Here is a 23,798-nt window from a genome sequence, read left to right on the forward strand (position 1 = left end):
AATGACTCTGAATGCATGTCTAAACCAGCTGTAAAAGAAGGCGTACACTAGAGGATTACAGGTGGAATTATAATATCCAACCCACAGGAACAAGTCAAACAGCAGTGGAGGTACAGAGTAACCAATGAAGGGATCGATAATATTGCAAAGAAAAAAGGGAATCCAGAAAGTCAGAAACACCCCCATGATGATGGCTAAAGTCTTAGTGGCTTTTCCTTCTTTTTTCATTTCAGAATTCACATTCTGAATAGCCTGAACCTGCCGTTGAGCTGCGTGTAAGATCTTCAGGTACACAGAGAGCATGACAAATGCTGGAATATAAAAACAGACCAGAGAGAATACAGTAGCTCCAGCTTTACTCTGAAACACAAAGCAGCCTCCTTTACAGTCAATATTGTCATAGTAAAAATCCTCGATGCCAGTAATATTTAGCTCCATGAAGATCATGCCAAACCCCAGAGCCGCTGAAACAGTCCAGCAGATAATAATCATAACTAGCGTAGCCAGTGTTGTCATTTTGCTGTGATATTGAAAGGGGTGACATATGGCGTAATATCTTTCCAAAGAAATGATACAAAGATTTAAAATCGAGGCAGTGCACAATGTGACATCAAGACTGCTGTGTATTTTACAGAACAGATCTCCCAGATACCAGCACGTCTCGATGGAGCGCAGCATGCTGGGAGGCATCACAACTCCTCCTACGAGCAGATCGGCCACGGCCAGAGACAGGATGAGGTAGTTAGTCGGTGTGTGAAGCTGCTTGAAATGAATGACCGTTATGATCACAAGCAGATTTCCCATTATTGTGATGATTGAAGAGACACTAAACAGAATGTAGAGTAATATTCGAGTTTCCAACGGATAGACAAACCTCTGACAAGACCTGTTACTAAACTCATAACAGAGAAAAGGCTTTTCCCAGATTTCTGTTTGGCTGATGTTGACATGGGCATCCATTTACTTAATTCAGATTCACCGTTCTGTAAAAAAAAAAAAAAAAATTAGCTGCTGAAACATGCATATTGTATAGTTAGAAATAAATTGGACTCTTGTCCTGCTGTAATCATAATGACAGTATAAGTTCTAGGAGTTTTTTCAATAGCTATTGATCTCACAAATAACAAAAAACAATTATATAATTGTAGACAAGTTACACATAGCAAAAAATTAAGAGAAATTAGAAACTTTCAAAGAAATAATGAAAACCACACTTTTGCAGTGTTCAGTAGCTAAGTAACTTTACCATCCCAGGCCTTACCTCTTTTTTCAAGTGGCAAAGGCACACTATGGATTAGAGAGCTTAGATTTATAGTAAAGCAAAACTCCCAGTAGCCACACCCCCCATCCTGACACCTATTAGTTGGCCTTTCCCATGATGAAAAAGGGTATCTTTTAGCACTTAAAACAAAATTAAAAAATGAAAGAAAAGAAAATAAGGACAAAGAACACACATCATAAAATGGCATTTTAAAGAAGTATGCATACAATGAGACTGGCAAGCACATCCCAATAAATTGTGTCTCACTAAATTTGTCCGAAATTTATGTTGGCGTTCAGCTTGAAAGTAATGCAGTACTTGATTAGCTAGAGTTGGGGTACTCTGACTCGAGTCCGGTCTTGAGTACAATTTTTTAGCGGACTCGGACTTGTCACGGACTCGGATGCATTTTGACTCGGACTTGACTTGGACTCAAGCTTTTCGGACTTGAGAATTAATGCAGAGTCCAGGGACAGTTGACAGAAATTTTACTGACTCGATGCATTATTACGAAAGTGACATTCAGTATTCACATGTGTTTAAAAGTCTTGCCAGTACTTGAAAGCCTGCTGGTTTCTTTGCATACACACACACACACCTAAAGCGTGCTCACCAAAAGCGCCTCTCAGTCAGCGTGCAAATGCTGAGTTAAGTTTTCTTTTGCAAGTTATTGCTACACACTTACACGAAAAGTAAGTAAGACTTTATAACTCAATTTAACTCAACAGTAGCGAGTTTGTCAGTTCTAAGGGGGGAAAATGTCAGAAGTGTGGGATATAAACTCATGATTTTGCCATCCCCTCTTTGAACTCTTACCATCCGGCTGGCGCTACAGAGCCCCAAATATCAGGACTACCAGATGCATGAACAGTTTTCCCCCCAGGCAATCCACTTCATGAACAGTTAAAATGTTCCTCCCATTGTACAATAAAAATGTGTGGAATAATCTGACATCTACTGATACCACCTCCACCCTAACACATCCCTGCATTCCATCCTATCACCTATAGCGCATCTGTACATACATATTTATTTGTCAATTTATTTTTTACAAATTATTATTATTATTACATGTCTGTGCGTCTCTGTGTACTGGAAGCTAATAACACTGAAACAAATTCCTTGTATGCGCAAGCATACTTGGCAATAAAGCTCTTTCTGATTCTGATTCTAAAATAAAGAGATAAATAGAAGTTTAATAGAATAAATAGAAGTTATTTGTTACTTTGATCACTAGATGGCCACTAATACAATCAGATACAATAGTTTCTCAAATAATTATTAGAATGCTAAATTTAACATTCACTTAAATTTTAAATTATTGGTTTCAACTGATTTCCAATTGAACTGTCATTAACTAATTGCAGAGGTTAAACTAGTTAAAATATAACTTAGTTAAATAAACTACAAACTTGTAATGCACTGTTTTCCTGTAACATGCATTTTGAGGTGCAGCTTGTCATATTAATGGAGTGTTTTCACTAGTTATAGCTCACCTGAATATGTTCGTAGATTTGTGTTGGATGTCTTCGACTCAGAAAGCCGTTATCTTCGGAATGGTATGGTTATTTTATTTGTAAACATCATACCCCAAATAGCACACGTACGTCTGCAAGATGTCTGATAAAGATCACTTGAGCTGGAAAGTACTGTGTACAAACATCTGGCAGACGTCTTTAAGATGTCAGTTTTACATACATTCTAAATCGTTAAAATCTCAAAGACATCTAATAAACGTCTATTTGACATCTGATAGGAAACAGACATATTGCAGATGAGCAAACACTCTAAAAACATATGTCTTGCAGATGTAAATTCAGACATTAAAAAGATGTCTCTGTGATGTACGTGTCACTTATTTCAGTTATTCTCATAAAACTAGCCAGCTAAGACAGTAGTAATACTCACTCTGGCTTGAAGGCATGAACATTGGAGGAACAGACAAACTGATTCAAACTCAAAATTGTGATTTCAAGCTACAAAAATGGGTTCAAATACAGCCATCCATTTTTTAATTTTACCATGACTTGTAATAATTTTAAAAAGCACGTAGTGATGGGTGAAACAGCTTTGAAACTCTAAATAAGTTATCGGTTATTATAGGATTTAATTCAGATCGGGAATTTGGAGCATGAATCATTTGATTGAAATTAGAACTAAACAGGTTTGTGAATCTTGATTGAGATCAGGGCTTTGAAGCAGTTTTGTGAATGATTATTCAGATCGGGACTTCAGAGCAAGTTTGTAAATCTTTTGATTCAGAACTTCAGAGCATGTATCGTAAATCATTTGATTTAGATTAGAACTTTGGAGCAGGTTCGTGAACCATTATCAGGACTTCGGAGCACTTATCGTGAATCAATTGATAGAAACTTCAGAGCAGGTTCGTGAAGTCCCATTATTAGGACTTCGGAGTACTTATCTCAAATCATTTGATTTAGATTGGAACTTTAGAGCAAGCTTGTGAACCATTATCGGACTTTGGAGCACTTATCACAAATCATTTGATTTAGATAGGAACTTCGGAGCAGGTTCGTGAACCATTATCAGGACTTTGGAGCATTTATCACAAATCATTTGATTTAGATAGAAACTTGAGAGCAAGTTCATGAACCATTATCCGGACTATGGAGCGCTTTTTGCGAATCATTTGCCAGGACTTCTAACGGCAGCTGCAGTGAATTTTTCCCCGTTCAAAACTATACAAGTGACATGTCTTGGGTATTTTATTTTATGTCTTGGGTCTTTGGTTAAACATATTGGATGGGTAGTTGGGTTATTCTTTAAATGTATTGAGTTATGCTTAAAAATTATGTTATGTTTTAAAGTGGCTTTATTTATTTATTTATTTAACAAACAAATAGGCCTAATTAACCAGGGTTCTATGCACTTATTTTTTATATTACTTTTTGTAGCACTTGTACATGTATTTACACTGCTCTTACAAACTGCATAAGTAATGATATGTAATCAATATTTTAAATATAAAAACTGTATTACAGAAATATAACAATGACAGAAAAAAAATGCAATGATGCTTTTAAATATAAAAAATAAAATCACCAGTAGATGGCGGCGAGCCACTGTATTAATGAGTGAGTCGCTGAGTCTTTTATTTAATTTATTCTTTCAAAACAACTGGTCATTTAATTTTTATGAATGGATCAGTAAATCATTGACTAACTGATTTGTTCAAAATACAGATTTATTCAGTAAAAAAACACAGATGTGTGTTGCTGCAGAGACCCACAACATGACTTAGTTTGAAACCATTTTTGTTAGTAAAATAAAGCAAAAAAACAATATTCCCTTTATTTCTTGTTTCTTGAATTGTTGCCCTGGCAGGAAGAAAAGTCTGCCACAGACCATGCCAAACCAAACCGTCCATATAATCACCCTACATGCCTGTGCGTGTGTATTTTAAGTGAACTATCCCTTTAAGTGTCTTCATCAGAGACACAAAATTGATAGACCTAATAGTGCTTTGGAGGTCTATTGTATTCATATGCTTGTTTAATGTATTGCATTAAAAAATGAAAAGCATTTAAATATGTTTAACATAAAAGACAAATGAAAAGAGCTGAATGCTTCTCTGAGAGAGCTGCATTATATTTTCAGTTTTAGGTTCCCTCTAAGGCATCTTGGGAAGTAGCATTGTCTTTGATACTGAAAGGAGAAGCAGCCTGTTTAGGAAGAAACTCCAATCTTGACAGACTTAAAACAAATGTTTGTGTAATATTGTGAATATACTGTACATGTATTTTAATATTTACATTGCACTGCAAAAAATGGTTTTCTTACTTAGATTTTTTCGGAAAATATCTAAGAATTCTTAAATCAAGACAGATTTTCTAAAGGAGTAAAAATTATAAACAAGTCAAAAATAAGTGCGTTTTTGCTTAAAACAAGCAAAATAATCTGCCAATGGGGTTAGAAAAAATCTTACTTCAAATAGAAATCAAGATTATTTTTCTTATCCCATAGGCAGATTATTTAGCTTGTTTCAACCAAAAACATTTAATTTTGACTTGTTTTTTTTCTGAAAACAAGACAATAATCTTTACTTGTCTATAAAATCCTTCTTGATTTATGAATTTTTAGATATTTTGGCTGGAAACAGGACAGTATGCATGTAATGAATGGGTCTCAAAATAATAATGAATGCTCATATTATAAAGCATTACATAGACTAAATTTTATCTTCACACTTACATAGTGGCTCAGTATAAATATTGCATGTGTGATCTGGTTAATTTGGCATCAAGTTTACTGTGCAGAGATTAAATTATAGTTACATAGACATATAAAACATATTAGCAGGACAATCAGTTTATTTACATTTATTTATATTATTTACAAGAAGAGTCATTCCTAGATACGTCTATCCATCAAGTCAAATTGTGAAGAATTAGCTTGAAATATTTTGGCCAAAAGAATGATTCTCAAAGCTTTTCTAAACCACCTATAAAAGAATGCATACACAAAAGGGTTGCACAGAGAATTCAAATACCCAATCCACAAAAAAACATCAAATATGGCCGGTGGTATCGTGTGATCAAGAAATGGATCTACTAAATTACAGAAGAAAAAGGGTGAGATGCTGACAAAAAATACCCCCATGATGATAGCCAGCGTTTTTGTGGCCTTCCCCTCGGTTTTGTTTAAAGACACACCGTTTTTCTTGGCCACGTGTGAAGAATGCTGTATAGATTTTAAATGTCTTCGTGCGACAAGGAGAATTTTTAGATAAATGCTGGCAGCTATTATTGCGGGAAGGCCGAAAGCAAGAAATGAGGAAATGGTGCTGGCTGCTGTGGTCTGAAAGATGATGCAAGCTCCTTCACAAGCTACATTTTCGAAATAAAACTCCTCAGCACCCAAAATGTTGAGTTGCAGAAACACCATAGCAAATCCAACAAAGGCAGCCAGACCCCAGCTTAGGGAAATCATAATGAAAGAAACAGGAGGTGTGATTTTATTCCGGTACTGAAGCGGGTGACATACGGCATAATAACGATCAATTGAGATGAAGGATATGTGCAAAAGAGATGTGATGCATAACATAATATCAACACTGCTGTGTATTTTACAGAATGCGTCTCCCAGATACCAGCACGTCTCGATGGAGCGCAGCATGCTGGGAGGCATCACAAAACCTCCGATGAGCAGGTCGGCCACGGCCAGAGACAAGATAAGATAGTTTGTCGGCGTGTGGAGCTGCTTGAAATGAATGATGGCGATGATGACCAGCAGGTTCCCACATACTGTGGTAAGCGCAATGGCACTGAAGAACAAATAAAGCAAAATCTGAATCTCTGACGGGTAGATGAATCTCTCACACGAGCTGTTGGATGACTCAAAACACAGAACAGGTCCACGATCAATCCTAGTCTGAGTTGAATTTTTTAGGTCCATCACTAGCTGGACATGGTCTGTTCGAAACAAACAAACACACAATAAAAATGTGACTTTTCACAGCTATTAGTTAGATTTCCATAGCCATAACCACAAAAAAACATTATCAGCCCTGAAGCTTAAACATCATACCATTAGACATTCATGACAAACCTTACCTGTCCACGCAAGAGCGAACAAGTGGAAAGCACTTATTTATATCCTCAGTCAACAACAGAAAGCTTTTCTCATGAGATTTCCCTCTATATTTGATCCTGGGTTATATAAATCAAAGAATGCAGTGTGTTAAACACTTATTTTTCTTCATTTTAGTACTTTTCCAGGATATTTGATATTTATTTAAACTAGCAGATTTCAGCTGCTTGTAATGAATTTATCATGCATTCATTACTTGGTTCTTGTAAACGTATTTTGTGTATGTTTTATAGTTTTGACTTTGTCCTAGATCCAGGCTTTTAAGAAAACCATTCATAAAATGTGCAGAATTGCATTCTGAACTATCAAAATTTAAAGAAAGATAATAAAAATAAACAATTTTTGTATTTAATTTGTGAAAAAAAAAAAATTCTGGATTAGTTCACTTTTGCCGATGTTCCAGACCCTAGCTTTTTTAAATATGCTTCATAAAATGTGAATAATTGCATTTTAAGAACTATGAAAATTTAAAGAAATATAAATGTAAACTATTTTAGCATTTAGTATTTCTTTTTTTTGTGGGAAAAAAATGAAAGGATTAGTTTAATTTCCTGATAATTTACTCACGCCCATGTCATCCAAGATGTTCATGTATTTCGTTCTTCAGTTGAAAAAAAAAATACATTTGGACTTCAATGGTGGCCAATGAAGTTTGAAGTCCAAATTGCAGCTTCAAAGGGCTCTACATGATCCCAGCCGAGGAATAAGAGTCTTATCTAGTGAAACTACTGGTCATTTTCTGAAAAAAAAAAATAATAATAATAATTTGTATACTTTTAAGCTCAACCTCATGCATTATGTAATCATGCATGCGTGACATAGGCAGAAGTACCGACCCAGTGTTTACAAAGTGAACGTGCAAAGAAAGTCAAACGCCTTTCACAAAAAAAGGCAAAACAACGATGTTGGACGATTTTGAAGTTGAAGGAAAAAATGAGATTTTTCGTCCTACCCAAACTTTTTAAACTAAAGTACACAGACAAAGAAATAATCATGCGTGATTTTTACAACATGATTATGCAATGCGTAAAGACGTGCATGTGCATCGCAAAGCTTTGTGGTGAAAAAGTTTTTTTTTTTAAGAAAATGACTGACTGTTTTTGCTAGGGATCATGTAGAGCCCTTTGAAGCTGCATTTTAACTGCAATTTTGACCTTCAACCTGCTGATCCCCATTGAAGTCCACTCTATGAAGAAACATCCTGTAAAACCTTAATTTCTTTTCAACTGAAGAAAGAAGGACATAAACATCTTGTAATATTTGAAGAACAAATTAAAAAATGTAAATTTCACTGATAGACACTGAAAAAAGGTGTGGGAACACACAAAAGTAATCGTTTAGAACTTTTTACAGTGCAGAACAGAATTTTAGTGCATTTAGGATATATGAAATGCTAAATATGAAATTGGCCTTTGCCGGACAAAGACATCAGACATTTTGTACTTGAAATATCATTTTAATTATTGTAATTACCATCATAAACACAATATATCATTTTAGATATGGTGGAAATGTTTGTGTTTTAAAGGTTAACATGATCAAAAGGGCCCAACGGCATGATGAGATCCTTTTTTCATGCTTTTCTGGTGTTGATAAAACTCACTCACCAACCCATGTTAATGATACTTGATATATGAAATGGTAAAGTTTATTATAGATTATAGATTTAATTCATAGATCATTGTTGAAATACAGGACTTTGCCTTTATAGGACTGGGTGATTGTTGATTTGTCTAAATGAGAGCAAAAAGAATACATGCTGTCAGTAAATGTGTTCTAATCAGAGTTTGTGTGTGGTTTAAATTTACATTATATAAATATTACATTAAAAACTTCTAAAATCTTATATGTCTTTTTGATTCCTCTAATAAAACAGTGACATCATACCCATGTCATTTCTGTGTCTAGAGAAATCCTGTTGTGTAAATACCTGGTGGTTAGTTTTGTCATCTTGATCTAAAAGTGTGAGCTGAGGGACTTATTAAGGGGTAAACATGTTTGCAATATGTTCTGCTGTTTATCGACACATTCACACCTGTCCTCATTAAACTCCAAACGAATCACACTTGACTCTCACTGATCCCTTCAGGAGTGAAAACATTCACCTCAGAGCATCTGGAGTTGCATCATTCTGATTGTGCTAATTAGATAATGCACAACAATAAGGATGTTTAGGGAAGTTTAGAAAAGTCCTAAAAACAAGTTACATGAAAACATAAATGTAAAAATTCAATAGATAATAAAAGCCTTTAAAGTGTGTATATGGTGTAAATGCTGTGTTTTTATATTAAACAATAGAGATTTGTGGGTAAAATGAGACATAATTGTCTAGGCAATGTTTAGGCGAAGCATATGGAGTTACAGGAATAGTTCACTCAAAAACTAAAATTCTGTCATTAATTACTCTTCCTCATGTTGTTCCAAACCCATAAGACCTTGGTTCATCTTCCAAACACAAATTAAGATAATTTTGATGAAATCTGACAAATCTGATGAATCTGAGACAGCAAACACATTAAAGTCCCAGAAAGGTAGTAAGGACATCACTAAAATAGTCCATGCAACATCAGTGGTTTAGCCTTAATGTTATGAAGCTATACGAGAATACAATGTACGTAACTACCTTTCTGGGCCAAGGAACTTTTTAGTTGCCTTTTTGTCTATGCAGGGTCAGAAAGCTCTCGGATTTCGCCCAAAACATCTTAATTCGTGTTTTAAATCTGAACAAAGGACTTACGGGTTTGGAATGACATAAGGGTGAGTATTTAATAACATAATTTTGATTTTTGGGTAAACCATCCCTTATGACAACGTTAAAAACAGGCCTTTGCTCTGTTCCAAAACATTTTTGTTTATTGATACTTTTCAGCATTGATTGAACTGTTTTCATCCACCATCCCCCTTTTCGCTATGCATTATGAGATTGTGCTTGGCTGTTATTTGCTGCCTCATCATGTAGGAGGGTCAAGGAAGACCATAAAGTATATTTAAGGGACTTTTCACTCACTGTTAACATACCGGTTGTCCATCTAGGCCCGAATTTTATAGGTTTTTGTTTTTTAAGACTGAGACAGGAAGGATGGATTTATCATCACAGGAATACGATCCCACTCAGTTCTGTTTTCCTGCAGTGAACAACTCTTGTCTTAAAGGCACACATCATGTGTCCATTCAGACTGTTGTGTATTTCCTATTGGTGTCGGCAATGATTGTGACCGTTCTGGGAAATTCGGTGGTCATCATCTCCATTGCACACTTCAAACAGCTCCAGACTCCAACTAACATCCTGGTGATGTCTCTGGCTCTAGCGGACCTGCTGCTTGGACTGGTGGTCATGCCTTTCAGTATGATCCGTTCTGTGGAGGGCTGCTGGTACTTTGGAGATGCCTTCTGTTTGCTGCACTCCACGTTTGACTTGTTTCTCACATCAGTGTCTATTTTTCATCTCATTTTCATCGCTATTGATCGACATCAGGCTGTTTGTTATCCTCTTCAGTATCCTACAAGAATAACCATACCTGTCACATGGGCCATGGTGATAATAAGTTGGAGCATTGCTGCGTTATATTCTTATGGCTTAGTGTACTCAAAAGCTAATGTGGAAGGACTGGGGGAGATTATTGAATCAATGTACTGTATGGGAAGCTGTACTTTGCTTTTTAATGCATTGTGGGGAGCCATAGACACATTAATAGCTTTTCTCTTGCCTTGTTCTGTCATGGTGGGATTGTATGCAAGAATTTTTGTAGTTGCAAAACAGCACGCTAGAAAAATCTGTGAGGCGAACCAGCATGAAAATGAGAACGTGTTTAAAGGTTCTCGACGATCTGAACGCAAAGCGGCAAAAACTCTTGGTGTGGTTGTTGGTGCTTTTATTATTTGCTGGTTGCCATTTTTTATTAACTCTTTGATTGACCCTTACATTAACTTTTCCACCCCACTTGCTCTCTTTGAAGTGTTCGTCTGGTTAGGCTACCTTAACTCAACTATAAACCCCATCATATATGGCCTTTTCTATCCATGGTTCAGAAAAACCCTTTCTCTTATTATAACAATGAGAATATTTGAACCAAACTCATCTGATATCAATGTCTTCACTCTCTGATTCCATTTTTATATGTGCAGCGTTTTGTGTTTAGTTTTCAGTGTACAAAAGTGATTTCTTAAGTAGGTTTCTATACATTAAGTATTTCTTTCCAGCCAAAGAAGGTTTTTAAAAGCCTTGCAGGTCCCTTTATGTTTTTGTTCATTTCATGGATGTTTGGTTCCAGAGGTTTTTAAATTATTTATTATAAGGCTGAAGGTCTACATTTAAGTTTGCACATGAGGACAGTTAAATATATTGTGTATATTGTTTTCTGTTTAAAGTGAAGGTTTGCAAATTGTCCCAAAGACATATTTAATGTTCAGGGCAAAAATAAGGCAGAGGGTTAAGTTCTTTAATAACATTCACAGTATGTAACACATAAAGCTTGTTTGCTTTTTTGTTTTTCTGTGCAGTTAACCAGACAATGATGTGATCTAATATGATCTGTGGTTCTGCATTTTGATTCATATGATTTGTTGTCTTTTGGGAAGACCACTAAAGAGATCACAGACAAATTAAATTCCTCTAGTAAAAAAGGATGGATTTTCAGCCAAACTTGCCAACCTGATCTCATGACGAAAATGTACCTGTGGGAACTTTTACGCAAGATGCAAAATACGTACCAATAAGTACAAATCACTGCAGTTTCCAACAGAATTGAACACTAGAGGTGGTAAAACATTGAGCACTTGTAATAATTTTCATGCACAGTTATGATTACAGCTCCATATGTTTCGCTTTCCGGACGTAACAGCGGCTGGTTGGCTGGTCTTAGCTGGTTTAAGCTAGAAGTAGCTGGTTTTAGCCGGTGGTCTCCCAGCCTGACCAGCTAAGACCAGTCTGACCAGGCTGTGAAAGTGACTAAAACCAGCCTGCTGACCAGCTATGACCAGGCAGGGTCGGTAGCTCAGCCAGCACGGAATTGGACTTACTGTAAGATGCAAAATACTTAAGTACGAATCCCATGAAAAACATGACTCACAATAAAAGGGCTGAGTGATGAGAGGTGAGAGATCAAAAAATGAGCTAAAATGGCATGCTTGCGTTTGCATTTTTACATCACATTAGGGCTGCACGATTAATCGCATGAGATTGTGATGCGCGCTTAGTCAATGAAGCCGGTACTTTGATTAGTACTTTGATTTGGCGTAGCTTGTCAGTGGTTTACGGCTCTGTGTATTAATTGCCAATCCAGCTGAACACACGTGATGGAGATTTACTACTAATCAAAGTAACGGCTTCATTGACTAAATGCGCCTCATAATTGCATTCGATTTATCGTGCAGCCCTACTTCACATTCGCTTTTGTTCATACACTCTTAAAAATAAAGGTGCTTCACAATGTCATAGAATAACCTTTTTTTGTCTAAATGGTTCCATAAAGAACCTTTAACATCTGAAGAACATTTCTGTTTCACAAAAGATTCTTTGTGGCGAAAGAAGGTTCTTCAGATTATAAAAAGGTAAGAAAGAGATGGTTCTTTAAAGAACCTTTGACTGAATGGTTCTTTTTGGAACTAAAAATGGTTCTTCTATGGCATCGCTGTGAAGAAACCTTTAAAGCACCTTTATTTTTAAGAGTGTACTATCGGGTAGGTTTAGGTGTAGTACAGATGATACATTATTTTAAAATGTCACGGAGCATTCGAGTTATAGCGCCACTCAACAGACATTTCAAGTCAGAACTGTGGTGACACAAACAAAAACCAACGTCACATAGAACAAACCATATGTACGTTCATCTGTTCCAGAGGGAAAAAAACAAACTCTCTTTTAGCGCCACTCAGTGGACATTTCACATTGAATATGACAAGAAATGTACAAGATGCGAACTTATTCCGCATCTTAGTGCCTTTGCACATGTGTCAAACTCCAGTCCTGGAGGGCTATTGTCCTGCAGAGTGTTGCTCCAAAACACCCACTTGGAAGTTTCTAATAATCAGCCTTGGCTGCATCCGAAATCACATAATTTCTTGAAGTAAATTCTTTGCGACTACAAAAAGAGTATGTTTTATATAGTATGAATGTAATCTAGACTGCATTCGCCATGTTGTCATTATCACATGAACTACCAGCATCAGTTGCGTCATGTCACTGCCATTCATAAATTCTCTCCCTTGGTTTCATTAGATAGTAACGTGTTTGGGTACTATTTGTCTACTATTTCGCAAATACTATGAATTCGGACATACTTCTTTTATCACATACTGTTTGTCCTTGCTATGTAGTAGGGAAGTGTGCAGTTTTGGATGCAGCTCTTGATTATCTGGTTTAGGTGTGTTTAATTAATTCTGCAGGACAGTGGTCCTTCAGGAACTAAGGCTACATCTACATCTACATCCGTGTTTTCGCGGAGGAGACATTGTAAACGCACAACCATGTAGTGACAGAAATGACTTGCCTTCGTGTAAATAAGATAAATAACATAAGGTAGTTTAGTTTGTTTAATAAAAGAACAATGTATAGACCTGTTCTATAGGAAAGATAACCTTAAATGACTTCTATTGTGATCTGGCACTATATCGAAAATAAAATGAATTTGACGTTCAAGGGGGCAGGGGGTGTCGTTGGGGGCGCGGGCCACCCCCCTAAGATAATGGTAGGGGAAACACTGTGATGTATATCCAAATCAATACTGAATCGAATTAAGATTCAAAAAAATTCACAAAATTGAATAAATCACAAACTTGTAATCAGATTGTGGCTTTGTGTCAGTAGCCAGCCTTAAATTATATTAATTTCAACAGACAGTAATTCAGAGATAATTGGCTTTTATTTATATGGTATTTTACATCTATTTAAACTGAACTTTTATAAGACAAATAACTATTGGATACTGGACAAACCAGTATTCAAGTATTTTGAGTGCTTGATTGTTATTGGCTGCCCTTTGATGATGTGGGATAGTCAGAAATGAGCATGAAGACTATTTAAAAGCTTGACTAGACTAAATAAGACTGAGACTGAAAGGATGGATTTATCATCACTAGAATATAATCCCGCTCAGTTTTGTTTTCCTGCAGTAAACAACTCTTGTCTTAAAGGCACACATTATGTGTCCACGCAGAATGTGTTGTATCTCCTATTGGTGTCTGCGATGACTGTGACCATTCTAGGAAATTCGGTGGTCATCATCTCCATCGCACACTTCAAACAGCTCCAGACTCCAACTAACATCCTGGTGATGTCTCTGGCTCTAGCGGACCTGCTGCTTGGACTGGTGGTCATGCCTTTCAGTATGATCCGTTCTGTGGAGGGTTGCTGGTACTATGGAGATGCCTTCTGTTTGCTGCACTCCACTTTTGACTTGTTTCTCACATCAGTGTCTATTTTGCATCTCGTTTGTATTGCTATTGATCGGCATCAGGCGGTGTGTTATCCGCTTCAGTATCCTACAAGAATAACTATACCTGTTGCATGGGCCATGGTGATGATAAGTTGGGCTATAATTGCAGCGTATTCATATGCTCTGCTGTACACAAAGGCTAATGTGGAAGGACTAGAAAAATATATTGAATCAATACACTGCTTAGGACATTGCAGTCTGCTTTTCAGTAAACTGTGGTCCGTTTTAGACACATTAATAACTTTTTTCTTTCCTTGCTCTGTTATGGTTGGACTGTATGTTAGGATTTTTGTAGTTGCAAAAAAGCATGCAAGAACAATTACTGAGGCAAACCAGCATGAAAATGAGAATGTGTTTAAAAGCTCTCGACGATCTGAACGCAAAGCAGCAAAAACTCTAGGTGTGGTTGTTGGTGCTTTTATTCTTTGCTGGTTGCCATTTTTTATTAATTCTGTAATGGATCCCTACATTAACTTTTCCACCCCACTTGCTCTCTTTGAAGTGTTTGTCTGGTTAGGCTACATTAACTCAACCATAAACCCCATCATTTATGGCTTTTTCTACCCATGGTTTAGGAAAACCCTTTCTCTGATTATAACAAGGAGAATATTTCAACCAAACTCATCTGATATTAACGTTTTCACTGTTTGACTACATCACCTCACTGTACAGCTGAAATAATTTATAACATTATGTGCAAATCGCATGAACAAAGAATAGTATAATTTGCACGTGTTTTATTTTTGCAAAATTAAAAGATATTCTATCTCACTTTGTATCCTGCCAAAAAAAGGCCTACATGAAACAAAAAACTCAACTTTCTGGAAATTCAAAAACAAAAGCAGTCCATCTTAGTTTAGTATAACTAAATGTGTCAAGCATAAATATATTTGTTGTGTCACGTCAATTGTGCTATATCAGGGGTGTCCTGCAGAGTTTAGCTTCAACTTGCTTCTACACACCTGCCTGTAAGTTTTTAGTATGCCTTCTAAGACTTTGATTAGCTGGTTCAAGGTGTGTTTAATTAGGGTTGGAGCTAAACTCTGCGAGACACTGGCCCTCCAGGATCGAACTCAGTTCCTGGAGGGCCACAACCCTGCAGAGTTTAGATTCCAGCCTAATTAAACACACCTGATCCTGCTAATCTATCTTTCTGGCTTATTTAAAGGATTAGTTCACTTTCATAACAACAATGCACAGATAATGTACTCACCCCCTTGTCATCCAAGATGTCCATGTCTTTCTTTCCTCAGTCGTAAAGAAATTATGTTTTTTTTTTTTTTTTGAGGAAAACCTTTCAGGATTTCTCTCTTTATAATGGATATGGATGGCGCCCCGAAGTTTGAACTTCCGAAATGCAGTTTAAATGCACTTTAAATGCAGCTTCAAAAGGCTCTAAACGATCCCAGCTGAGGAGGAAGAGTCTAATCTAGTGAAACGATCTGTTATTTTCGAAAAACAAATTGACAATTTATATACTTTTTAACCTCAAATGCTTGTCTTGTCTCGTCTCTGCGCAGTGCATGTGTAGCCAATATAATCTGGGTCAAAGCAGTTAGGGTATGTCGAAAAACTCCCATTTCGTTAATGTCTTCAATGTCAAAATCGTCCTGCAATGCTGTTTTTACCTTTTTTTGTAAAGGACATTTGAGTTTCTTTGTATGTTCACTTTGTAAACACCATGTCGGTACTTTTGCAGCGATCTAAGGCGATTTTGAAGTTAGGGAAGAAAACGAGATGGGAGTTTTTCGACATACCCTAACTGTATTTACCCGAATCAGACTTCGCATGCACTGCATAGAGATGAGACAAGACGAGCATTTGAGGTTAAAAATTATATAAATTGTCAATTTGTTTAGAAAATAACCGATCGTATCGCTAGATAAGACCCTTCCTCCTCAGCTGGGATAGTTTAAAGCCTTTTGAAGCTGCATTTAAAGTGCATTTAAACTGCATTTCGGAAGTTCAAACTTCAGGGCGCCATCCATGTCCATTATATAGAGAGAAATCCTGAAATGTTTTCCTCAAAAAAACATAATTTCTTTACGACTGAGGAAAGAAAGACATGAACATCTTGGATGACAAGGGGGTGAGTACATTATCTGTGCATTGTTGTTAAATGTTTTGTCGCTCTTTAATGTGGCGTCACAGAACGCAGTAGCCACCTCAGATCAAGCTAAGCCATGGAGCTCATGCAAACTGATCATGTCTTCCTCTTTGTGGCTAGTAAAAGCACAAAATAAACACGAATGAACACCAGACGGTATGTTTAAAGATGAAGCATAACAGATGAAGCGTAAACAGTAGCCTATATCACATAACGTTATGTTTATGTTATATTTACCTCAGGAAAAAATGCTCTGTATTACATATTCATTATTTTTTTAAACTGTTATTATATATTAATTAATATATATAATTCTTTAAACAAATTGAGGAAATGAGAAAGGAAAAAAAACTCTGCTATCCCTGACTTGTAATCAAATTTTGACTTAGTGTTAGTAGCAGCCCAAATTTGTATTCCTCTCAACTGACAGTAATTCAGATTATAGGTGTTCACTTCCAGATTTTTTTTTAATTAAATAATCAATGTTTCATCTTTGTCATGAGATAAATGCCATAGCTCTCATTTATATGAAAAGATAGACTATACTTTTATAAGATAAATAATTATTGAGTGATGGACAAATCAGAATATTTAAATGATGTAATTTAAAACTGCATATTTTCTTAATTTTTAATGAGTGCTTGATTGTTATTTGTTGCCCTGTTTTTATGTGGGATGGTCAGAGATGAGCATGAAGAATATTTAAAGGCCTGACTAGACTAAATAAAAGACTGAGAGGATGGATTTATCATCACAAGAGTACGATCCCACTCAGTTCTGTTTTCCTGCAGTGAACAACTCTTGTCTGAAAAGCACACATTATGTTTTCACACAGACTGTGTTGTATCTCCTATTGGTGTCTGTGATGACTGTGACCATTTTAGGAAATTTGGTGGTCATCATCTCCATTGCGCACTTCAAACAGCTCCAGACTCCCACTAACATCCTGGTGATGTCTCTGGCTCTAGCGGACCTACTGCTTGGACTGCTGCTCATGCCTTTTAGTATAATCAATTCTGTGGAGGGCTGCTGGTATTATGGAGATGCCCTCTGTTTGCTACACTCCACTTTTGACCTGTTTCTCACTTCAGTGTCTATTTTTCATCTCATTTTTATTGCTATTGATCGACATCAGGCTGTTTGTTATCCTCTTCAGTATCCTACAAGAATAACCATACCTATTGCATGGGTCATGGTGATGACAAGTTGGAGCACGGCTGCGTTATATTCGTATGGCTTAGTGTACTCAAAAGCTAATGTGGAAGGACTGGATGAATATATTGAATCGATATACTGTATGGGAAGTTGTTCTTTGACTTTCAATGCATTGTGGTCAGTTTTAGACACATTACTAACCTTTTTCTTGCCTTGTTCTGTCATGATTGGACTGTATGCAAGAATATTTGTAGTTGCAAAAAAGCACATTAGAACAATTGGTGAGGCAAAGCAGCATGAAACTGAGAATATGTTTAAAACCTCTCGACGATCTGAACGTAAAGCAGCAAAAACTCTAGGTGTGGTCGTGGGTACTTTTATTCTTTGCTGGCTGCCTTTTTTTATTAACTCTATGATAGATCCCTATATCAACTTTTCCACTCCTTTTGTTATCTTTGAAGCATTGGGCTGGTTAGGGTTCGTAAACTCAACCATAAACCCTATCATCTATGGCCTTTTCTACCCATGGTTTAGAAAAACTCTTTCTCTTATTATAACATTGAAAATATTTGAACCAAACTCCTCTGACATCAGTGTGTTCACTGTTTGACTTTTTCATGTGATTTTAATCTGATGCACATTGGTCAGCATTTGTTGTTTTTATTCTGAAATTATGCACTGAACACAGTTCACAAATGATGAACCGTGTACAAATGTTAGAACATAATTCCACACATTTTCCCCTATATATTAAATGTATAACACTATAAAGAAAATGCCCATTAATCTAAAAACAGGCAAATATGTGTCAGTCAGTCCAACTAGTGGCCTACAGTCATCAACATTGAAGTGGATCAAAACCTTTCATCAAAACAATACCCGTTCTTGTCTTAGGAAAACTTTTATAAATGTTTTTGATCCTTTTTAAATGTTGACTAATGTATATCACAAGTTAGGGTTATAAATCAAGTTTTTGGACATCAGTAAACAAAACATGTCCATCTTAGTTTGGGTTAGGTGAATGTAATATGTACAAGTGAATTAAACAGCCTACAATGTTTGCTAAGGGGAAAAAAACATATTCAGAGAAGCATATTTACAAAGTTTTTTTTTTTTTAATAAATCAAACCATTCTAAAAATTCTGATGTGATTCTTTACTTTTTTCCTCAGTTAACCTAATTTTATTGAGATCATTGTATTTTGTTAAGTAAATGGGGACCACAAAGGATGCAATATATGGATCCCTCATAGCCCAGATTATCCCAAGATTCATTGTGTACTGGTGACAATAGGATTTTTTGAGAGAAAAACCTTTAAAGGTCCCATATCGTACACATTTCTGGAGGTTTATTTTATTTGTTGATGTCCTTAAGAATATATATTTGCGGTATAAGTGCCAAAATCCATCTCAATATATTTTTACAGCTCCTTTTTTAGGAGCTCTGTCAAAAACAGGTCGATTTTGGCCCATCTAATTAATATTCATGAGCCTCTCTTCTGATTGGCCTGTTGTTTTCTGAGTGACGCACAACCAGGCCAATCACAGGTAACTACGGTCATGTATGCTGTAAGCGTAAGCGAGCTCAGAGCAATAGAGAGAGCTGATACTCAACAGGATATTTTAGAATGATCATTAATGTTTTTTCTTTTACAAACACCGAATGCAGTAGGCTACATAACTGTTGCTTTAGTAAAGCCCCTTTCACAATGCGCGCTGATTCTGGAAAATTACGGGAACTGTGTGAACCAAAGCCAGAACCTAAAGGCAGTGTTGTAGTAATGATGCACGTTATCAAGCCACTCTTCACAACGAAAAATAATGTTACGTGCAAAGTGGAATGAAGCAGCGATCATCAGGCAGAGCCAGCTCCTCACTATCAGCGCTGAAGCACAGTTTGTTCAGGTTAGTTTCAGTTTAGTGAAACGTACACGTCGCATTACATCTCACATCCAAACGTCACATGTCTTTATGGTTTGTGTGTAAAGCACGCACAGATCCCGGAAAACAACTGTGAATGAACCAAATTAAACAATTCCGGAACAAATCGTGGGACACATTATCCGTGTATTTACCGGAATCGCTGTGTGAAAGAGGCTGAAGTTGACGTGCCGCTGGTCTCTTATATTAACGTTGTTCTGAAGCCTGTGTAATGATCGTAGCTTGACATCTATCGACTGAACAGGGTTTTCTCCACTTGTTTTCCTGTTGTTGTTGCTCAATGGAATGGATGCGTTGTTGTCTGGGGGTTTGACAAAAGGAGGGTGGGACGTTGGTTGGTGACTGAAGGCGGTGACTTGAGTCGATCGGACGTCACATCGTTACGGAAGTCACAGCTGCTTGTGAAAATGAACAGCTACTTTAAGCAGGCTGTGTGCAGTTTACTGTGGATTGACTGTTTTGAAACTCATATGGTAGTTAGATAGCCCCTAGACCTTAGTTATCATGAAAAAAGCCAGGAAATTTTGATTTTGACGATATGGGACCTTTAACTATTTTACTATTATTCTAAACATTAATGTAGCACCAGTTTCAGCTCTGGTCTGATACACAACACTGACAATCAGAGTCCCATATTCCAGAGGCCTCTTTGAGTCCTTCCAGTCTGACAGAAAAAAAGTGTGCCGTTTAGGATTCTGTCTGGTGTGTGGAAATCTACTTGTCATCCTCTCTATAATAGTTTTCAAGCAGTTTCACACACTGACCAACCTCCTCATCGACTCATTGGCCCTTTTTGACTTCTTGGTGGAAGTCTGTGTAAATCTGATTGGAAGCATTAGGAGCATTAACTCCTGTTTATTTATGGTAAACTTGCATAGTTGGCTTTTTTTATTATGATGTCTGTTTTTGGGTCTGCATTTCATACACAATGGTAATTCAAAGTTCTTTACATAAAAGGAATTAAAATAATTATTATAAAATTATCACAAAAATAAACAACAACAAATTTATATACATTTAAAATTATTTAAAATGAATTACAAGAGTTAAAAACAGAAAATGATTATACATAAAATACAGTGCAATCAGTTCGGAGACAATAGACATGAGAGCACATGCCACACGGAAACTAGACAAAAGCCATGTGATCACACAAAACAAAAACACAAGCACATGGCCAGCAAAACAATCACAAACCAATACGAACACCATGTTCCACCATGAAACAAGACACGGAGACAAGAGAGCACACAGCTCGAGGACTCTCGAAGCTGCGCACTCGCATGAAAACAAGAACCCTGACAGAACAGACAGTTGTGGATTCCTATCAGAAGACCAGGGCGGAGCAAGAAGGATGAACCAGTGAGGCTCCAGTCGAACATGAACCCAGGCCAACGGCAAAGGCGGGGCCAGAGCGACGGACCAGTGACGCTCCGGCCGAACAGAAACCCCGGCCGACAGCAAAGGTGGGGCCAGAGAGACTGCCCAGTGAGGGTCCGGCTAAACAGGAACCCCGGCCGACAGCACGGACCAGTGAGACTTGGGGCAAAGAGGAACTCCGGCAGATAGCCAGGGTGGGGCCGGAGGGATGGGCCAGGGAGGCTCTGGCCGAACAGTTACCCTAGCAGACAGCCAAGGCAGGGCCGGATGGATGGACCAGTGAGGCTTCAGCCAAACAGGAACCCTGACGGACTGCCAGGGCAGGTCTGGAGGAACGGACTAGGGAGGCTCCAGAGGAATGGACCAGGGAGGCTCCGGCTGAACCGGAACCCTGGCAGATGGCCAAGGTGGGGCGAGAGGGACGGGCCACTGAGCCTCCAGCTGAACAGGAACCCCACCAAACAGCCAAGGCGGGGTCAGAGGGATGGACCAGTGAGGCTCCGGACGAACAGGAACCCCAGTGGACAACCAGGGTGGGGCCGGAGGGACGGACCAGTGAGGCTCTGGAGGGAGCCAGAGGGAAGCTCCAGCTGAACAGGAACCCCGGCGGATGACCAAGGCGGGCCCAGATAGACAGACCAGTGGAGGCTTAGGCCAAACGGTAACCCCGGCGGATGGCCAAGGCGGGGCCAGAGGGATAGACCAGTGAGGCTCTAGCCAAACAGGAACCCCAATGGACAACCAGGGTGGGGCTGGAGGAATGGACGAGGGAGATTCCAGAGGGATGGACCGAACAGTAACCCTAGCAGACAGCCAAGGTTGGGCCGGAGAGATGGACCAGTGAGGTTCTGGCCGAGCAGGAACCCCGGTGGACACCCAGGGTGGGGCCAAAGGAAAAGACTAGGGAGGCTCCAAATTTATACGTCTCATGTAATCACTCAATTAGTATTTTAACTGCAGAAAAATAGTTTTTATCACATAACATTACATTTACCTCAGGAAAGTCATTCAATGTTCATCAACTTGATAGTTAGCTAGAAGAAATTAACTCTAGATGGTTAGTTTTGCTAATAATATGCTCTATATTACATATTAATTATTTTTAACTGTCCTTAAATATTCAATAGCCTAATTCTTTGAATAAATAAAAATTAAAAGGCTTTACTGTATAGTTTACAGCATTAGAGATTTTTTTTCCTTGAAAAAAACTGTACTGTGCCTGTTGTATATCCAAATCAATATTGAATCAAATAGAGATTTGAATTTAGAGAACTGAATCAAATCAAACTAGTAGCCAGCCCTAATTTTTATTTATCTCAATCATGGGTGTTCACATCCAGAATTTCTTTTTTATTATTAAATAATGAATATATCATCTTTGTCATGAATGGCACACCTTTCATTTATATGTTCATTTACATGATTTTATATAAATTATACATTTATAAGATAAATAATTATCACGTAATGGACAAACCAGAATATTTAAATGATGTAACTTAAGACTGTGTATTTTATTAATTTTTAATGAGTGCTTGATTGTTATTTGCTGCCCTGTGATGATGTGGGATGGTCAGAAATGAGCATGAAGACTATTTAAAGGCCTGACTAGACTAAATAAAACTGAGACTGAGACAGGCAGGATGGATTTATCATCACAAGAATACGATCCCACTCAGTTCTGTTTTCCTGCAGTGAACAACTCTTGTCTGAAAGGCACACATTATGTTTTCACACAGACTGTGTTGTATCTCCTATTGGTGACTGTGATGATTGTGACCATTCTAGGAAATTTGGTGGTCATCATCTCCATTGCGCACTTTAAACAGCTCCAGACTCCCACTAACATCCTGGTGATGTCTCTGGCTCTAGCGGACCTGCTGCTTGGACTGCTGCTCATGCCTTTTAGTATAATCTATTCTGTGGATGGCTGCTGGTACTTTGGAGATGCCCTCTGTTTGCTACACTCCACTTTTGACCTGTTTCTCACATCAGTGTCTATTTTTCATCTCATTTTCATCGCTATTGATCGACATCAGGCTGTTTGTTATCCTCTACAGTATCCTACAAGAATAACCATACCTATTGCATGGGTCATGGTGATGATAAGTTGGAGCACAGCTGCGTTATATTCTTATGGCTTAGTGTACTCAAAAGCTAATTTGGATGGACTGGATGAATATATTGAATCAGAATACTGTTTAGGAAGTTGTTCTTTGTCTTTCAATGCATTGTGGTCAGTTTTAGACACATTACTAACCTTTTTCTTGCCTTGTTCTGTCATGATTGGACTGTATGCAAGAATATTTGTAATTGCAAAAAGGCACATTAGAACAATTGGTGAGGCAAACCATCATGAAAAAGAGAATGTGTTTAAAACCTCTCGACGATCTGAACGTAAAGCAGCAAAAACTCTCGGTGTGGTCGTGGGTGCTTTTATTCTTTGCTGGCTGCCGTTTTTTATTAACTCTTTGATGGATCCCTATATCAACTTTTCCACTCCTTATGTTCTCTTTGATGCATTTGGCTGGTTAGGCTACATTAACTCAACCATAAACCCTATCATCTATGGCCTTTTCTACCCATGGTTTAGAAAAACTCTTTCTCTTATTATAACATTGAAAATATTTGAACCAAACTCCTCTGACATCAGTGTGTTCACTGTTTGACTTTTTCATGTCATTTTGTTCTGATGCACATTGGTCAACATTTGTTGTTTTTAAACTTACCACATACTTTCTTACTGAAATGATGCACTGAACACAGTTCACAAATGATGAACCGTGTACAAATGTTAGAACATAGTTCCACACATTTTCCCTATATATTAAATGTAAAACACTATATATTAAAGTAAATGCCCATAAATCTAAAAACTGGCAAAGATGTGTCAGTCAGTCCAACTAGTGGCC

The 23,798-nt window shown here is 37.5% G+C and overlaps 6 protein-coding genes across 6 annotated transcripts in view; 4 read left to right on the forward strand and 2 right to left on the reverse strand.

Moving 5' to 3' along the window:
- Nucleotides 1-960, reverse strand: part of LOC141348555 (trace amine-associated receptor 1-like) — a 2,500-nt gene extending 1,540 nt beyond the window's left edge. Inside the window, exon 1 of the mRNA XM_073852835.1 lies at nucleotides 7-960. Within this exon, the coding sequence (XP_073708936.1) occupies nucleotides 7-960 (954 nt within the window). The remainder of the gene's footprint in view (nucleotides 1-6) is intronic.
- A 4,672-nt stretch (nucleotides 961-5,632) lies between these two features.
- On the reverse strand, nucleotides 5,633-6,983 carry taar10 (trace amine-associated receptor 10). Its single transcript, XM_073852836.1, has 2 exons — nucleotides 6,968-6,983; nucleotides 5,633-6,693 (listed from the first exon to the last, which is right to left on the reverse strand). Exons 1-2 carry the CDS (start codon nucleotides 6,981-6,983, stop codon nucleotides 5,633-5,635), a joined length of 1,077 nt encoding a protein of 358 aa, XP_073708937.1.
- Nucleotides 6,984-9,950: 2,967 nt separating this feature from the next.
- taar13e (trace amine associated receptor 13e) lies at nucleotides 9,951-10,976 on the forward strand. The gene has a single exon (XM_073816992.1). It carries the CDS (start codon nucleotides 9,951-9,953, stop codon nucleotides 10,974-10,976), a length of 1,026 nt encoding a protein of 341 aa, XP_073673093.1.
- A 2,953-nt stretch (nucleotides 10,977-13,929) lies between these two features.
- Nucleotides 13,930-14,955, forward strand: taar13a (trace amine associated receptor 13a). Its single transcript, XM_073816960.1, has one exon. It carries the CDS (start codon nucleotides 13,930-13,932, stop codon nucleotides 14,953-14,955), a length of 1,026 nt encoding a protein of 341 aa, XP_073673061.1.
- Nucleotides 14,956-17,150: 2,195 nt separating this feature from the next.
- Nucleotides 17,151-18,176, forward strand: LOC141283789 (trace amine-associated receptor 13c-like). Its single transcript, XM_073817103.1, has one exon. It carries the CDS (start codon nucleotides 17,151-17,153, stop codon nucleotides 18,174-18,176), a length of 1,026 nt encoding a protein of 341 aa, XP_073673204.1.
- Nucleotides 18,177-22,529: 4,353 nt separating this feature from the next.
- LOC141283774 (trace amine-associated receptor 13c-like) lies at nucleotides 22,530-23,555 on the forward strand. Its single transcript, XM_073817089.1, has one exon. It carries the CDS (start codon nucleotides 22,530-22,532, stop codon nucleotides 23,553-23,555), a length of 1,026 nt encoding a protein of 341 aa, XP_073673190.1.
- The last annotated feature ends 243 nt before the right edge of the window (nucleotides 23,556-23,798 follow it).

The sequence above is a fragment of the Garra rufa genome, chromosome 13, assembly GCF_049309525.1.
Source record: "Garra rufa chromosome 13, GarRuf1.0, whole genome shotgun sequence".
In the NCBI taxonomy this organism is placed as follows: Eukaryota; Metazoa; Chordata; class Actinopteri; order Cypriniformes; family Cyprinidae; genus Garra; species Garra rufa.

Excerpts from the sequence above, each read along its gene's own strand:
- taar13e (XM_073816992.1), top strand. The coding sequence starts at position 9,951 with ATGGATTTATCATCACAGGAATACGATCCCACTCAGTTCTGTTTTCCT.
- taar13a (XM_073816960.1), top strand. The coding sequence starts at position 13,930 with ATGGATTTATCATCACTAGAATATAATCCCGCTCAGTTTTGTTTTCCT.
- LOC141283789 (XM_073817103.1), top strand. The coding sequence starts at position 17,151 with ATGGATTTATCATCACAAGAGTACGATCCCACTCAGTTCTGTTTTCCT.
- LOC141283774 (XM_073817089.1), top strand. The coding sequence starts at position 22,530 with ATGGATTTATCATCACAAGAATACGATCCCACTCAGTTCTGTTTTCCT.